This window comes from Neoarius graeffei, chromosome 23, assembly GCF_027579695.1.
Source record: "Neoarius graeffei isolate fNeoGra1 chromosome 23, fNeoGra1.pri, whole genome shotgun sequence".
Lineage (NCBI taxonomy): Eukaryota > Metazoa > Chordata > Actinopteri > Siluriformes > Ariidae > Neoarius > Neoarius graeffei.
The window spans coordinates 10,231,664-10,250,760 of record NC_083591.1 but is presented as its reverse complement, the minus strand read 5'-3'; the positions used below and the strand labels follow the sequence as shown (position 1 = coordinate 10,250,760).

General features: G+C 40.9%; 1 protein-coding gene across 1 annotated transcript in view; it reads left to right on the top strand.

The window, feature by feature from the left end:
• Positions 1-15,077, top strand: part of bace2 (beta-secretase 2) — a 59,104-nt gene extending 44,027 nt beyond the window's left edge. The window contains exons 7-9 of the mRNA XM_060905738.1: positions 2,912-3,061; positions 10,976-11,144; positions 13,594-15,077. Coding sequence (XP_060761721.1) covers positions 2,912-3,061; positions 10,976-11,144; positions 13,594-13,820 — 546 coding nt within the window. The 3' untranslated portion in view covers positions 13,821-15,077. The remainder of the gene's footprint in view (positions 1-2,911; positions 3,062-10,975; positions 11,145-13,593) is intronic.
• Positions 15,078-19,097: the final 4,020 nt, after the last annotated feature.

Genomic DNA, 19,097 nt, shown 5'->3' with positions numbered 1-19,097 from the left:
GTCACGGAGGCCTCACTGAGCCAGGCTTAGTGCAAAGACCCTCTCAACCGTGATCTTTTGGAAATGAAACAATTGTGTTCCATAAAACAAAATCATAGGTCTGAGACCACTGGAAGACACCTAAAATCTTGTTAATAGAAATGTGTGGCAAGCTTCATAGTTGTAACTATTTTACTTTTATTATTATTTTGGTTGAATAACAATAAGAAATTATTATTATTATTATTATTATTATTATTATATATATTTTTTGGTGCATGGTGGTTGGGGCCAGTTCAGTCTCTTTTTTTTTTTTTTTTTTTTTTTTTTTTTTTCTTTTCCTCCCTTCAAAAAATGTAAATACTGAAAAATGTTAAGCAGTCAGAAGGTTGTGCTATCCAGGCAACAAACAAATTACTAATAATTGATGCTCAACATAGACAAACATCATGATGTATCCTGTGGTGCAAGCAGACTTTTATTTTATGTTAGCAAAATACAATCATTGAAAGGAAAATCTTTCATTGTGTATTATTTCAATATGCATTGCAATAATCTGTTAAGTGATATATCAAATAACTAATCAGTGCTGATAATTCATGCTAATTAACAGTTATTTCACAAAATCAAGTCGTACATGAGCTGATAGCTGATGAGGTGCATAGTGCTGAGTTGGCTATAAGCGATGTACGACGAGATTGATTGATTGGAATAACTATTTTATTCTATCCACATGCACAGGATTTCGAGAGAGGGTTTTTTTTTTTTTTTTAATTTGATAAATACAGTGGTGCTTGAAAGTTTGTGAAGCCTTTAGAATTTTCTATATTTCTGCATAAATGTGACCTAAAACAACATCAGATTTTCACACAAGTCCTAAAAGTAGATAAAGAGAACCCAGTTAAACAAATGAGACAAAAATATTATACTTGGTCATTTATTTATTGAGGAAAATGTACCAATGTTACATATCTGTGAGTGGCAAAAGTATGTGAACCTTTGCTTTCAGTATCTGGTGTGACCCCCTTGTGCAGCAATAACTGCAACTAAATGTTTCCGGTAACTGTTGATCAGTCCTGCACACCGGCTTGGAGGAATTTTAGCCCATTCCTCCGTACAGAACAGCTCCAACTCTGGGATGTTGGTGGGTTTCCTCACATGAACTGCTCGCTTCAGGTCCTTCCACAACATTTTGATTGGATTAAGGTCAGGACTTTGACTTGGCCATTCCAAAACATTAACTTTATTCTTCTTTAACCATTCTTTGGTAGAACGACTTGTGTGCTTAGGGTCATTGTCTTGCTGCATGATCCACCTTCTCTTGAGGCTCAGTTCATGGACAGATGTCCTGACATTTTCCTTTAGAATTTGCTGGTATAATTCAGGATTCATTGTTCCATCAGTGATGGCAAGCCGTCCTGGCCCAGATGCAGCAAAACAGGCCCAAACCATGATACTACCACCACCATGTTTCACAGATGGGATAAGGTTCTTATGCTGGAATGCAGTGTTTTCCTTTCTCCAAACATAACACTTCTCATTTAAACCAAAAAGTTCTATTTTGGTCTCATCTGTCCACAAAACATTTTTCTAACAGCCTTCTGGCTTGTCCACGTGATCTTTAGCAAACTGCAGACGAGCAGCAATGTTCTTTTTGGAGAGCAATGGCTTTCTCCTTGCAGCCCTGCCATGCACACCATTGTTGCTCAGTGTTCTCCTGATGGCAGACTCATAAACATTAGCCAATGTGAGAGAGGCCTTCAGTTGCTTAGAAGTTACCCTGGGGTCCTTTGTGACCTCGCCGACTATTACACACCTTGCTCTTGGAGTGATCTTTGTTGGTCGACCACTCCTGGGGAGGGTAACAATGGTCTTGAATTTCCTCCATTTGTTCACAATCTGTCTGACTGTGGATTGGTGGAGTCCAAACTCTTTAGAGATGGTTTTGTAACTTTTTCCAGCCTGATGAGCATCAACAATGCTTTTTCTGAGGTCCTCAGAAATCTCCTTTGTTTGTGCCATGATACACTTCCACAAACGTGTTGTGAAGATCAGACTTTGATAGATCCTTGTTCTTTAAATAAAACAGGGTGCCCACTCACACCTGATTGTCATCCCATTGATTGAAAACACCTGACTCTAATTTCACCTTCAAATTAACTGCTAATCCTAGAGGTTCACGTACTTTTGCCACTCAGATATGTAATATTGGATCATTTTCCTCAATAAATAAATGACCAAGTATAAGATTTTTGTTTCATTTGTTTAACTGGGTTCTTTTTATCTACTTTTAGGACTTGTGTGAAAATCTGATGTTTTAGGTCATATTTATGCAGAAATATCAAAAATTCTAAAGGGTTCACAAACTTTCAAGCACCACTGTAATCATTTTATACAAAATGTCCAAAATCATTTCTGTTTAGAATGTAAACAAACCAGCGAAATGACAGTAGCAATTTGTAAAAAATTTTGATAATTCTTGAAAAATTTAAAAAAAAAGACACCATTAAACACTTTTTTTTTTATTCCATATTTTGTTGTATCAGAGCATGCAGTTGCTTATATCCAGTAAATGTGGATAGAATAATAGATGATGGTGCAGTACATGCTTTGAATTCCTTAGATATAGCAACATGATAAGCAGACTGGATGGCATGTACCTGATGATGGAATGCTTGTTACAACCATAAGAGACTTGACTTGCACTTGCAAAAATTGACTTGTGAGCATCTCTGGGAGTTGTATAATTCGACGAGCTACTGTATGTGCTAGGATTCCTTACAGTACAGTGCAGCTGGATGGTAACATTTTGGTAAATGTGAATGGATAAGCGAATACTGATACATGAACAATACCTCTGTTTCTCAAATGCATTGAAAACATTTGCTGTCTTCGAAGTATAAAAAAAGAACCCTCTGCTGTTCTGTTCTAGATCCAAGACTTCTCCTCTGGTTTCTTTTCTGGGACCAAGTTGGCATGCTGGGTGAAAGAAGAGACACCATGGAGATTCTTCCCTAAAATCTCAATCTACCTCAGAGCAATGAACACTAGCCAGTCATTTCGCATCACAATTCTTCCACAGGTCAGAGTCGTGCTTGCATGCTACAAAAGTTCTCTGCATGTTAACCCTTACCATTTTTGTCACCTGTTCCAGCATGACGAAGCCGCCTTGCGCAAAGTGAGCTCCGTAAAGACATGGTTTGTGAAAAAGAGTGGAGGTAATTATAACACAAGGCGGACCAACTCTGTTCATGCCCATAGTTTTGGAAAAGGCACATATAGGTGGTGTAGTGGTTAACACAGTCACCTCGCAGCAAGAAGGTTCCAGGCTTGAACCCAGTGGCCGGCGAGGGCCTTTCTGTGTGGAGTTTGTATGTTCTCCCCGTGTCTGCGTGGGTTTCCTCCGGATGCTCTGGTTTCCCCCACAGTCCAAAGACATGCAGTTAGGTTAACGTGGGGCGGCCTTGGGCTGAAGTGGCCTTGAGCAAGGTACCGAACCCCTGACTGCTCCCCGGGCGCTCTAGTGTGGCTGCCCACTGCTCTGGGTGTGTGTGCGCGCGCATGGGTTAAATGCAGAGGATGAATTTCACTGTGCTTGAAGTGTGCATGTGACAAATAAAGGCTTCTAGGTGGGATGGTTAGGTGTCCAGATACCTTTGGTCATAGTGTGTATAGGTCAGAGCATTTTTTAAGGATTTTCCACTAGGAGACCAACTGGTCTGGGCAATACAATCACAGGCCCCAGAGTCCATGCGGCTGCACCGCTGCGGCATATTCTGTGATGCAAAATGGTTCACCAATCACCATACAGACAAACACACTACAGTGACTACACAGCTATCAAGAGCAATTACCAAGTACAAATGTTGTGTCAAAGACACTCAAAGTTACACAGTAATGACATCGGATTCTGACATCAGCCATCTCAGTAACCAAATTTTAGTTTTGTTTTTCTTAACCAACATGATCTTGTGTGTATATCTTATAACATAGATCTTCGTTTTCCTTGTTAAATGTATACTTACATGGTACTTGGTTAATTAATTGCAACTGATTGAACCAAATGATAAGACATAACTTGGTTTAAAATTTGGTCTCCCAGTGAAGCTGGTTTGCCATTGACTAGGAGACCAAATCTGGCCACTGGGAGACCATTTGGTCTCCCAGTAACTGTTAAAAAATGCTCTGGTATAGGTGATGTTAGGTACTTGAATATTGGTCTTTTAAGGCTGCTGCGTGAGAGTTGATTACATGCTCAGTTTTAGTGTTTGTTGTTTTTTTTTTTGTTATCCACTGTGTTGTAGCTAGCTAATGTTACCTGACTAGTTCACTAACACTGAGTATCGTTTATCAAGCAAGTTACGAAGAAATGTATTTGTGAAATATTCACAAGAGCACTTCTACAAGAAATATGGTATACATGAAGATTCAGTTAGTCAGGAAAAACCTTTTGTACAGGAGTTGTTTAAATTTGCATAATACGAGACTCAGTAATGTGAATCTTTACTTAAGGCTTGAAATCCTATAATTGAAATCAGTTAGTGCAATTTTATACAGTACACTGATTACATTTAAATAACGTATTTATTTCGATCGCGCACACGTTTTGAGTAGCTACAGTGGAGATCAAAATTAGAGAACAACCTATAATTTGCTAAATTTTAAAATCACTGCTTCTACATATTTGAGGTTATCCTAACAGGAATAGAAGGGCAGGTTTTTGAGCATATTTCATAATTTAAGTGTATTCTGGAGCACAATATAATAACCTTTTAAAGGAGAACTGAAGTCAATTTTTTTATTATCAAAATTCTATTTATCTCATTTTATTAAATACAGTATAGGAATGCATGTTTGATAGCTATTTGTCGCTGCTATAGCAAGTTATGAGTGTTTGAAATATGCTCTGTAATATATCAGTCCATATGTCAAAGCAATGGCCGTAAACGAGATTCGTCGAGACCTGTGCGAGACATCGTAGGACGGAAGTAAAACGTACAGCGGAAATCAAAGTGACCAACATCTGCCAACGTTGTCAAAAGACACGCGCGCCCTCTTTCGAATGCTGATGTAACCAAATCGGAAGTTTTGTTGGTTTTGATAGCAATCGGGAAAGTTTGAAAAAAGTAGGCAGTAATCGCCATTTTAAACTCGATCGCGCGTATAAGCGACGCCTGCCGTGGACCAAACGAACTAATTTCAACATGGCGAAAAACCGAATAGGCCAATTAAGTCTCATCTCATTATCTCTAGCTGCTTTATCCTGTTCTACAGGGTCGCAGGCAAGCTGGAGCCTATCCCAGCTGACTACGGGCGAAAGGCGGGGTACACCCTGGACAAGTCGCCAGGTCATCACAGGGCTGACACATAGACACAGACAACCATTCACACTCACATTCACACCTACGGTCAATTTAGAGTCACCAGTTAACCTAACCTGCATGTCTTTGGACTGTGGGGGAAACCGGAGCACCCGGAGGAAACCCACGCAGACACGGAGAGAACATGCAAACTCCACACAGAAAGGCCCTTGCCGGCCCCGGGGCTCGAACCCAGGACCTTCTTGCTGTGAGGCGACAGTGCTAACCACTACACCACCGTGCCGCCCGGCCAATTAAGTGTAATATTTAATTGCAATTAGTTGCCAATATGAGTCACGATATAAGGTTACTAAAAGCAAAAACGTAATTGAATAACACGTTAATTAAGAAATAAAGCAAGTTTAAAAATGACTTCAGTTCTCCTTTAAATGAGAAATTTGAAGAACAAATCTGATCAAAATTAGGGAACACTTTTTTTTTATTTTTTCAGATACCTCCCAGTTAGTGGTGTTAATCTGGCACCTGGTGACAATTTCCTTAATTATTTGACAAGTCCTATTTATCTGGCAGCCCTCCTAGTTACTTTGCAAGATGGCAAGTTGCTCTAAGGTGACTGAAACCCTAGATGAAGGCCAAAGGGATGACCCTCTCAGCCATTGCAAGAGAAGTTGGGTGTTCCAGGTCTGTGATTTCTAGAATATTGAAGCTTTACAATTTATTCAAATCCCCCCAAAAGGCTGGTCGTCCCTGTAAGACAAATGCACGAGAGGACAGGATCATGCGGAGACTCTCAATGGGAAATCGGTTCAACACTGCAGCTTGAATTGCTCGGTGCTGAACAGGGCAAGGATCTGTCTCAGCATAGTCTAACCGTTTCAGACAATTCGGACTGAAAGGCCACTCTGCAGTGACCAAACCTCTCATAAGTAGAAAGGATAAAAAGGCTAGACTAGCCTTTGCTGAGGAGCATGGTGTGTGGACAGAGGAGAACTGGTCTAAAGTTCACTTCAGTGATGAGAGCAAGTTCAATTTATTTGGGTCTGATGGGAAACATTATGTTCGGCGTCAAACTTGGGAAAGACTGAACCCAAAGTGTGTAAAGAAGTCTGTTAAATTTGGAGGTGGAAGTATCATGGTTTGGGGGATGTTTTCTGCAGCAGGAGTTGGGCCTCTTGTACAGCCACGTGGCAGGGTGAACACACATGTTCATCAGAACCTCCTTTGGCAACATGCAGTTCCTTCGCTGCAAGCGCCTCCCAATCAGCCCACAATTTTCATGCAAGACAATGCCCCCCGTCACACTGCAAAACAGGTAAAGCAGTTCCTTGAAGCTAAGAACATTGAAACAATGAAATGGCCAGCCCAGAGTCCAGATCGGAACCCTACAGAGAATCTCTGGAAAATCCTTGGTGACAAAGTAATGGCTAAGAAACCCACTACAGTTACCAAACTGTGGAAGAAACTGCAAGAAGAATGGCCCAAGATCAAACCAGAGCAGTGTGAGAAACTAGCGATGTCCTGTGGGCGCAGATGTGCGGGTCATTCAAAGCAAGGGCCTCGACACTTCCTATTAAGTTTTGAATCCTGTAGCCCTCAAAAAAAGTTTAGTTTTAGTCTTCTCTTCTGCTACAGTGGTAACTGTTGTTGAATTTTGATCACTGTGTTTCACACAAAATAAAGGTTTTTGTTGAAGTGCTTTGGCTATTTAAAAAAAAAAAAATGCTAGTAGAGCAGTGGTATAACCACAGCTGATATTCCTTCAAATTCTGAGTGATGAAGATTAACAATATTTAAGAATAAATCAAGTATTTTATAAATTGTTCTTTAATTTGATCTCCACTGTACGCTGATGAATATCATTGCTCTGATTCCAAAAAGTCCAAGGGCCTGGATATACAGTGGTGCTTGAAAGTTTGTGAAGCCTTTAGAATTTTCTATATTTCTGCATAAATATGACCTAAAACATCAGATTTTCACACAAGTCCTAAAAGTAGATAAAGAGAACCCAGTTAAACAAACGAGACAAAAATATTATACTTGGTCATTTATTTATTGAGGAAAATGATCCAATATTACATATCTGTGAGTGGCAAAAGTATGTGAACCTTTGCTTTCAGTATCTGCTGTGCCCCCCCCCCCGCGCAGTAATAACTGCAACTAAACGTTTGCGGTCACTGTTGATCAGTCCTGCACACCAGCTTGGAGGAATTTTAGCTCATTCCTTCGTACAGAACAGCTTCAACTCTGGGATGTTGGTGGGTTTCCTCACATGAACTGCTTGCTTCAGGTCCTTCCACAACATTTCGATTGGATTAAGGTCAGGACTTTGACTTGGCCATTCCAAAACCATTAACTTTATTCTTCTTTAACCATTCTTTGGTAGAACGACTTGTGTGCTTAGGGTCGTTGTCTTGCTGCATGACCCACCTTTTCTTGAGATTCAGTTCATGGACAGATGTTCTGACATTTTTCCTTTAGAATTTGCTGGTATAATTCAGAATTCATTGTTCCAGCAAAACAGGCCCAAACCATGATACTACCACCACCATGTTTCACAGATGGGATAAGGTTCTTATGCTGGAATGCAGTGTTTTCCTTTCTCCAAACATAACGCTTCTCATTTAAACCAAAAGTTATATTTTGGTCTCATCCGTCCACAAAACATTTTTCCAATAGCCTTCTGGCTTGTCCACGTGATCTTTAGCAAACTGCAGACAAGCAGCAATGTTCTTTTTGGAGAGCAGTGGTTTTCTCCTTGCAACCCTGCCATGCACACCCTTTGTTGTTCAGTGTTCTCCTGATGGTAGCCAATGTGAGAGAGGCCTTCAGTTGCTTAGAAGTTACCCTGGGGTCCTTTGTGACCTCGCTGACTATTACACGCCTTGCTGTTGGAGTGATCTTTGTTGGTCGACCACTCCTGGGGAGGGTAACTATAGTCTTGAATTTCCTCCATTTGTACACAATCTGTCTGACTGTGGATTGGTGGAGTCCAAACTCTTTAGAGATGGTTTTGTAACCTTTTCCAGCCTGATGAGCATCAACAACGCTTTTTCTGAGGTCCTCGGAAATCTCCTTTGTTCGTGCCATGATACACTTCCACAAACATGTGTTGTGAAGATCAGACTTTGATAGATCTCTGTTCTTTATATAAAACAGGGTGCCCACTCACACCTGACTCTAATTTCACCTTCAAATTAACTGCTAATCCTAGAGGTTCACATACTTTTGCCACTCACAGATATGTAATATTGGATCATTTTCCTCAATAAATAAATGACCCAGTATAATATTTTTCTCATTTGTTTAACTGGGTTCTCTTTATCTACTTTTAGGACTTGTGTGAAAATCTGATGATGTTTTAGGTCATATTTATGCAGAAATATCGAAAATTCTAAAGGGTTCACAAACTTTCAAACACCACTGTATAAGGAGAATATTGCAGACCTATAACAGAACCTTGAGGGACACCATAATATGGTACATTTTTATGAGCTAAAGATTTACATTTATGTTAAAAATCTGGTAATGTTCTGTCAAATGAGATCTAAACCTGTTTGTCTAATATAAATGTGTCTTCACACCTGTCCATTGAAATCTCATGGTCAGTAGTTCAACACTATGAAGACAACTCCACGATCTGAGTCTAGGACTAATTCCAGGACTAATTCTGTACTATGATGCGTCTGAAAACCAGACTGAAATAGGTTATCAGTACCCCTTAATCACAAACAGATTTGCTTTCATTTGTGCGAAGATGTGCTGAAAGTATTGGATGGCTAGCTTTTGCAGAAGCCACGTAAACTCAATGTGTAATGGGTGTGTGGGGGATTTTTTTTTTTTTTAAACTGGATACCAGATGCCATGCGACTGATCAAGATTAATCATTTACAGCTCTACCTTAAAGATTAACCAAGCTAAATGGACTGTGTGGTAGGTGATTTAAAAGACGGCACTGCTGTGCCAAGCACTGGCAAACTTGCTATTGTGGATAAGTGGAGAACTGGAAGAATTCTCTCATGTTTTAAACACCAGTCTGTGAAGCGCCATATGCTCTAAAGCTTAAGTACCTCCGTAGCGCAGGAGGACTAAAAGCCAGTTATGTTTAATTGCAGAACAGATGATGATTAAACAGCATCAGAGACAAAATAAATAGGGCTTGTATGTTGGATTATCAGTTTTATGAAGGCTAAAAAAGTAAAGCATTAGCTGGCTTTTGAGTATAACTTCATCTTGATTTGCTGCTTTTAAAAGAAATAACAAAAAAAGAAATAAACATATTGGATTGTCAAACACTTCTATGCAAAGCAGCTAAATAACAAGGTAGAAAGCAGTCTCAGGATAAAGTCTGTATTAAATATAACCAATCTTTTAAAGCTAGACTGCCTTTCAGGTTTTCCAAGTGTAGGGCATAAAGAGAATTTTCCCTGACACCCAATTATCTTTGTTTAGTGGACCGAAAGTTACTGAATTCGAATCACAATTTTATTAGTTTAAAAAAAAAAGAATTTGGAGCCACATGGCCCCAAATTCTCCACTATTTTTTTTTTTTTTCCTGCTTCACCATGACCCAATACAAGATACTACATCATGCATCACGTGGTGGGCTTTCCCCGTTCGCACAAGGCATTGTCGGGGACAAATTTGAAACAGGAGAGAAAAATGGAGGACGTGAATGAAATGTGAAAGGCTGACTACAGTAATAGCGAGAAGGAAAGGAAACGCAGGACCAAACTAATAAATATCGGCGCTCGGCGAGCACCTCGGTGTGATCGGCTGTTCGTTTAGCGACAGAATGATGGAACGGTCAGTGCACGCTCAAAGGTAAAGTAATGCAACACTGTGGACGCCAGCTGCTGTAAAACCCAAAAGAAGAAGGTAAACCTGCACATGTGCACATTGACTTCTGCGTGGTTGACTGCGCAAAGCGAGCGATTTCATGCACATTATTTGCTTTAATCCCCTCGAATTAAAAACCTTCCCAGCCACAGAATGGTCTGTTTTTGTTTTTTTAAATAAACATATCACAGGTGGCACGGTGGTGTAGTGGTTAGCGCTGTTGCCTCGCAGCAAGAAGGTCTGGGTTTGAGCCCCGTGGCCGGCGAGGGCCTTTCTGTGTGGAGTTTGCATGTTCTCCCCGTGTCCGCGTGGGTTTCCTCCGGGTGCTCCGGTTTCCCCCACAGTCCAAAGACATGCAGGTTAGGTTAACTGGTGGCTCTAAATTGACCGTAGGTATGAATGTGAGTGTGAATGGTTGTCTGTGTCTATGTGTCAGCCCTGTGATGACCTGGCGACCTGTCCAGGGTGTACCCCGCCTCTCGCCCGTAGTCAGCTGGGATAGGCTCCAGCTTGCCTGCGACCCTGTAGAACAGGATAAAGCGGCTAGAGATAATATGAGATGAGAAACATATCACAGTGACCAAATTTCACCGATTTTATGACATCGAAAGGCCGTCTAGCTTTAAATGTGGCACTAAAACTGAAAAAAAAAACATGGCAAAGATGTTGAGAGAACAAAGTACAGACTAAAATCTTCGTCATGTAGTCCTAGCTTAGAAACTGTCTTGGTATTTTATTGTAATGTTCACTGGTACGTGGTACTTGATGTTTTTTATGGATATTGAGGTTTGAAAAAAGTCATTCATCCTGTTCTCATAGTGATCATTGCCTTTGTGCAGCTCTATATCCAGTTGGTTGCAGACATGGATGGCATGCTGAACTGCTTCCGATTCGGCATCTCCTCTTCAACGAATGGGCTGGTGATCGGTGCGACAATCATGGAAGGCTTCTATGTCGCTTTCGACCGTGCCCACAAACGAGTTGGTTTCGCCGTGAGCACTTGCGCTGGTAAGGAAATCCTGTTCCTTTTACACTTGTCATTTTTGTGGTACTAGTAAGTGTTCTGTTCACCCAGGCCTTTCTGTTTTGATTTTACAGCCATGTTCACTTCAGAGTGCTGCCCAGTCCAGTGTTTTGGTTGCTTAGAAACCTAAAGCTTAAAAAAAAAAGGGCATTAATACAGATACAACTGAGAATATACGGTAAATTAGTCATTATACTTTTTCTAACGCGTCTGGGGTCATATTGTTTGCATCATCAACAAAAAGTCAGCAGCTTTTTTTTTTTTTTAATTGAACATTAGGCTGTGAGCTGTGGTGTTTTTCTGTTCACATCACACTTTAATGGAAGTCAAGTTATTAAAGCAGATATGCAGAACCTTTATTTTTAAATACATTTCTGAGTGGATAGTATCTCCATCCTTGGCTCTTGTATGCTGCATAAATGGGAAATAAAAAAAATTTGAGTTAAAATCGACCGCAAAGTTGGTATCCGAGCCGCCCCGCTGAGCCAGCCAGCCCTGAGTGCGTGACGTCACAGCGGGAACCGGTTTTAAGGCCGAGGCCTTTGACAGCTATAGACCAAAGTCATATCAATAATTTATGATGAAAGTAAGAAATACCGTTACCGACTTGCTCAACTAAGACTGATTTGACTTCATTGATTGTGGGTTGACTCTCATTAAAACAGGATAGGTGTTATAACTTGTGCAACATACATGTACATGCATGCATTTTCACTGATAAAACGTAAAAGGCTAATTAAATAATCAGATGAACTGAGACGATCACATTCTGAAGCAAATTAAATAATCTTATACCGGTAACTTGAACACACAATACAAGTTACATGTATTAATCTAAATGCAGGTAAACAATGAATTGTTTTTGTTGTTGTTTTGTATCCAAATGAGAGTCGCAGCTTACCCATCTGTGTTCTCGCTTCTTTAAAGTCGGTCTTGTGGCCGATTTGTTTTGAAACAATCTGACTTTCAGTTGTTCGTTCAGTTCTCCATTAATTCACTTCTTCCACGTAAGGGTGAGATATTGCTGCTGAGGCAAGCATATCCAGCGGAGAAATCAGACGGCTGGTCCACTCATTCTCCATACTGAGTACTCCGCCATTACTGCTCGGCTCAGGCAATTACTAAAACCCCGGACAGGACGTCACCAGTTTTAGCAACAACTGCGGGGAGGTCACTGGCTGAGCGATATGTCGCGTTCCGTTACGTCCCGGGTTTTAGCAACAACCCTCGGCTCACACTCCAGGGAACTGGCGCAACTGAACTTACTTTCCTTTTAAAAAATTAAATAAATAAAATACTTTTTCTTGTAGTTTTCTTTTCCTTTAATTGTTGGTACCGCACCCTCTTTCAATACGGGCTTATAGCCAACGCTCCTGAACAGATCGGAGGTCTCGTATGAGTCTTCAGTAAAATGTGCAGAGCAGAGGAGAGACCACTTCGTAGGCGCCCAATGTGCCTGTGGACTTCTCGCAAAACGCGTCCAAATCTTTGCAGTTTGAACATTCTTGGGCCATGAATGCAACGTAAATCCACCTTCTGTCATGTTGCTGCACCGGCCAACAACACATCTACGTGGCATGGCGATAAATTAGCTCAAAATGGAGGATCGGAGTTGCAGTCAGCTCTGCGTTTTAGTATAGTGGAAATGGCGATGAGACCGATAGACTTCCTGCAGTAACATTACAGGCGTCAAGGTCATTCACTCAGACCGCTACCTATATGAATCATTTAAATCGTAAAAATTACTATATTAGATTTAATTGTTAACGCTTAAAACTATTCCTGTGCCGTTCTTGAGGTCTCAGGGCATTTATAAATGAAAGCGAGGCCATGGTTCTGCATATCTCGTTTGAGTCTGGAAAGTGTTTGGTTTTTTTTTTCTCCCTCAACAGAATGGTAAACCTAATAAAAAAAAGTGTGTGGTGCTGCAGGTGGTGGGATTCAGAATTAAGTAGTGCAAGCTTTCCTTACCCATGCGAAGTACATTTTGTTTAAATATACAGCCAAAATAAAAATTGCTTTGCAGAAGTCAGGAACGAGTAGGGATTTTTTTTTTCTTTCTTTATCTGGTTGTTGAATGAGTGAAGGATAAAAATGAATAGCCTGGACACAATCTTGTCTCGGGCACCCAGGGTTTTTGTCCACTCCTGAATAAGCACTAACGTAAACAGATTTCCTAATTCTGATTGTTGCATTATTTTCTCTACTTCCAGTATTGTCCTGGCCCTTCATACTGGAGAGAGAAATATAGCAGAATATTTAACAAATCCTTCAATAGATGCATGAACTGAAGTTACAGCTAAACGTATGATGCTAATCATGGAAATATGCTCATAGTTTTAACAACAACAAAAAAAAAATCTCAAGGCTGTAACTGGCCAACCTTGATTTTTTTTATTTTTTTTATTTTTTTCCCTTTTCTCACATTCCCAGAAAGTAACGGCGTTCCTGTGGCGGAGATAACCGGACCATTCCTAGCTGACGGTGTGGCATCGAGTTGTGCAGAGCCTTTAATGTGGCTGGTAGCCTACGGCCTGATGGCACTGTGTACCCTGGTACTGCTCATCCTCCTGGCATTGATGGTTGGGCGCTGCCCGCGGCGTCTGCGGGACGGAGAAATCACAGACGAGTCGTCGCTAGTACGTAATCGCATCAAATGATGCTGTGCCTAAAACTCAGCCCAGAAAAAAGACTTTCGGCTAAGGACACTCTGTCTTCTGATGGAAATCAGGTTGTTGGTTGGTTGATTAGCGTTAGAAGATTTTAATTGTTTATTAGGAGACTCCTAAGAGGACAAACTTCGCTCTGACACGTATACTACTACTGAAAGGTGATCTGGGATTGGGGTTCTGCATTTTTCCTCCAAAGATGTTTTTATTAATCAAGCACTAATGTAAAAGGGCACATCATTCGTCACTAATATGTTCATGTTTATTATCGGTTAGGAGCGTACACCAGTTATCAATTGAATGAAACCTAAGCGAGCAGCACCGTAGTGCAGCGGTGACTGTAGCATTTGTATTATAAATCTATGTAGGGTCCTCGGTTCGATCCTGAGCTTGACTTGCTATTAGTGTGGAGTTTTACATTCTACTCTGTCTGTATGGGTTTCCTTCCACCTTCAAAAAAAAAAAATGCAAGTAGGTGGATTTGGAGACTATATAATATATAATTTGCACCAAGAAGTGAATGAGTGAGTGAGTGCATGGTGTCCTGAGATAGACTGGCATCCTATACAGGGTGTATTCCCACATCACGCCCAGTGTTCCTGGGATAGGGTCCAGATCCCCAAGCACTTACTGAAGATTAATGAACGAAACAGGACGTCACCATGAAGGAAGTGGTGTGAACATTTAAGAATACAATGTTTAAAATTTCATGCAAGGATTTCCCAGGAAATTGATTCATTTTGGTTTTAAATAATGATTAAAAAACAAAAACTGAGTAGTTAAGTGACTGCAGGTAAAACTGAATATATTTGTGGCAAAAAAAAAAAAGTTTAACGATAAAACAGAAATGACAGCAAAATGACATGGTTGCATCCCTGTAGAAGTAAGTTGAAATAAACACAAGACCAACTGATGCTAGAGAAGCTAAATTACTGTTTAAATACACTAGGACGCATGTTACTGAGACAGTAAAATGAAATATGAAGGTCACATTTTCATTAGCTTCTGGACAATAGAATACACAGAAGAGCTCAGAAGGAAAGGTTATTATATCCTCTCGTGATTTACCTCATTCCCCATCCCTAGATTTCAATTATTTATTTTTTAATATAGGATAACTTGAGTGATTGCCAGTGCCATGTTATAGCTTTTACTCCGATCACAGATTGTGCAAATATAATATTCAAACACTGTACAGTGCAAAATGACAGGAATTCCAATAAAACCTTTGAAATTTTTCTACTCAAATTGTTTAAGGATGTACTGTGTATATGGTGCTAATACTTTTGAATAATCAAAAACACCCTCACTGATGATTCAGATATTGCATAATTCTTTTAACAGTAGTATAGTGTTTTGTTTTTTGGGGCGATACAGTCAAGCCAGAAAGTCTGCACACCCCTTTCACCTTCTCCATGTTTTATTACGTTCCAGACTTGTTCTACAATAGATTGAGTTCTTTTTTTTTGTCATAAAATTCTACCCATAATGACACAGTGAAAGCAGGTTTTTAGACATTTGTACTAATTTATTAAAAATGAAAATGTAAAATATCATACGTACACAAGTGTGCACACCCTTTGATATGACACCCAAAAGTGAGCTGAGGTGCATTTTGTTTCCACTGATACTGCTTGAGATGTTTCTACAACTTGATTGGAGTCCATCTGTGGTAAATTCAATTGCTTGGACATGATCGGGGATTGCCAACACCTGCCTATATAAGGTCCCACCAGTTGACGTTACATGTCAGAGCAAACTCCAAGCCATGGGGTCAAAGGAATTATCTGCAGACCTCAGAAACAGGATTGTGTTAAGGCATACTGTAGATCTGGAGAAGGGTACAGAAAAATTGCTGCGGATTTACAGGTCCCAAAGACTACAGTGGCCACCATCATCTGTAAATGGAAGAAGTTTGGAACCACAAAGAATCTTCCTTGACCTGGCCGCCCAGCCCAGCCAAACTGAGCGATCGGGGAAGATGGGCCTTGGCCAGGGAGGTGAGCAGGAACCCGAGGGTCAATCTGACAGAGCTCCAGCGTATCCTTGTCGAGATGGGAGAACTTTTCAGAAGATCAACCATCCAGGTAGCACTCCACAAGTCAGGCCTTTATGGTAGAGTGGCCAGACGGAAGCCACTCCTTAGTATAAAAGGCACATGACAGCCCGCTTGGAGTTTACCAAAAGGCACCCAGAGGACTGTCAAACCATGAAAAACAAGATTCTCTGGTCTGATGAAAACAAAATTGAACTTTTTGGCCTGAATACCAAGCATCACATCTGGAGGAAACCAGGCACCGCTCATCACCTGGCTAATGCCATCCCTACAGTGAAGCATGGCGGTGGCAGCATCACGATGTGGGGATGTTTTTCAGCAGCGGGAACAGGGCGACTAGTCCTGATAGAGGGAAAGTTGAATGCAACTAAGTACACTGAGATCCTTGAAGAAAACCTGTTCCAGAATGCTCTGGACCTGGACTTACTGAAGGGTTTACCTTCCAACATGACAACACCCCAAAGCACACAGCCAAGAGAACAAAGGAGTGGCTTTGGAGAAAGTCTGTGAATGTCCTTGAGTGGCCCAGCCAGAGCCCAGACCTAAATCCAATTGAACATCTGTGGAAGGAGCTGAAAATGGCTGTCCCCTGATGCTCCCCATCCAACCTGATGGAGCTTGCAAGGATATGCCAAGAGGAATGGGCAAAAATGTCCAGAAACAAGTGTGCCAAGCTCGTAGCTTCTTTCCCAAGACACCTTGAAGCTGCCAAAGGTGCATCAACCAAGTATTAGGCTAAGGGTGTGTACAGATATGTAACCTCTAAATAACCTATTTTTGTCAGTAAAATAAAATTGCATATTTTCTAAAAACCTGCTTTCACTTTGTCATTATGTGCTATTTTGTGGAGAAGGTGAAAGGGGTGTGCAGACTTTCTTGCTTTCAAGGAACTTTGTGGCAAACAGGAGTCGTAAGGAAAAAAATGGATTCCTTAAAGGTTCTTTGAATGGTTGGTTGAAGTAGGGATGAGTAACCTACTTAGGCCCTGTCCACATGGCAACGGATTCAGGTGAATCTGATAAAATTGTTTATCATTTCGGCCTGGTGTCCACACAGCACTGGCATTTTGGGTGCCCCAAAACGAAATCTTTTGAGAACGGGTTCCAGAGTGAAAAAAATCTGGCAACGGCACCATTGCGAAGTCGTCTGGATGAGTAGAACGGATTTGTTTATGATGACGTCACAACCACATGACTGTCAGTGCTTCAGCCCGGTAGAAGTGTAATGAACTCGATGCGAGTTGTCAACAAATCCTATAACTCGGTTCATGAAACGCGCTTACAAAATATTTTCACTGTGAATATTTATTGTGTAATGATGCAAAGTGAGAGAGAGAGAGAATAGCCCTTAGGGCAGAGTCTTTAGTCCAAACACTGCGGAAGCAGTACCAAACCGCGCACTGCCCGTGCGCTTTCCAAAAACAATCCCGCCAGCAAAAATAGGGGAAAAAAAAGTGATCTCACCTCTTCAGATGTTGGTTTAAGTCTGACAATACATTCCTCAAAAAGGGCGTAGAAGAACAAAGTAATCCATCAACGTGTAGCATTCAATTTATTCCGGACCATTAAAGAATTCTGGAGGATCTCAGAATGTTGGCGTACCGGCTTCCATCTACCCCCATTCATTCCTCTTTCCGCGTCTTTCGTTTTACGCTACTGACTAATAATCAAAACTTTATGTGGCTGATGCTACAGAAGAAGGGATTTATGTGCATGCGTCTACTTCTATTGTTCTGGTGTCTCCGATGGGACCGTCTTACAGCGCACGTAGAGGTGTGGCATGTGTATTGCATCGTTTTCAGCAAGCGTTGCGTTGCCATATGAACCTGATATTTTACTGATATCGTGTGCGTTACCCATGTGCACGCGATATTTAAAAAAAAAAAATCTCGTTGTCGTGTGGATGTAGCCTTAGTATTTAAACATTTTGTTTATAGTGGTTGCTGCCATGTGACCTGCTCGTGATGGTCAATCTGAGTGTGCAGCGCAGTACAAGTGAGCAAGGTGCCATGAGTCACACCTTAACTTGCAAGCAAAGTAGTTAGTGGTGAATGGGTGGAAAGCAAGTACATTTGTCTCAGTACTCGCAGAAGTTTAGTGCTGTCGTCAGTTTGTCATCACAAATACCTTTGTGTGTACTACAATTCCTGTGCATATTTTGAATGACTACACTCACGCTACAGCTCTGTAGACCCAGGTTGGTCATCCTTACACAATCTTTTACACATGCTCTTTAAACTAAAACAGATTCAACCTGCAGTCCAGACTCAGTTTACTGGACTGAATGAAAGCGTGATAGTTTTTTAAACTAATTCCATGATTTTTTTTTTTTTTTTTTTAAGGGGTCTGGTCTGTGATAAATCTGTGTACATTTATGCTTGTTGTGGAGCCACCTGCTGGTGTCTAGGGGGAATCACACCAGTCTAAACCTTCGAAAGTCTCATTTTTTTTCTCTCTTGTGCTCTTGCTAATTATATAATTAATCTAAAATTTCCTAAAAAGAAACACATCTTGTGAAAGATGAATTACTAACTGCCTCAGTTTAGTAATAAATTATTCACAGATAATTAACACATACTTTGGGCATGTTACTCCTTGGGTAATTCACACCATTTGGGTCAGCTTTCAGGCAAGAGTGAAGCTGTGTATAGCTGAAGGAGGGGGAAAAATCCATACTTTATTTCCACACTTGATCTGATGCGTTTTCAGATATATGGCATGAGGTTTGTCCTAAAATACAGTATGCATTAATATAACAGGCACGCCTAAGCTCCGTGCGAACACTCCTGAGGGGTTTGAGAGGGCAAACCTTAGCTATGGTATGCTTCCTCCGTTAACAAAAGTCCGTATAGATCATACGACCAAACAAATTTTGTGCACACCTGACCGTCACACCCATATCCGGGGGTCTTCTTCAAACTGTTGAAACACACTTGTATTGAATGTCTTTGTAGGCTGGAGCATTACAGGCCAAACCTGATCCAGCATGACAGTGTCCCCGTGCACAAAGCATGCTCGATGAAGACACGGTTTGAGAAAGGTGTACCCCACTTCTCGTTCAACAGCAGCTGGGATTGGCTCCAGCAACCCTGATGGATGGATGGATGATGAATATGAAAACCCAGAAACAAGAGTCAAAATGACATGTGGCTGAGCTCCGCTGAACTAAGTTTTGTAAATCAAGCCACCGCAATTAACCCAAAGTGTGCTCAG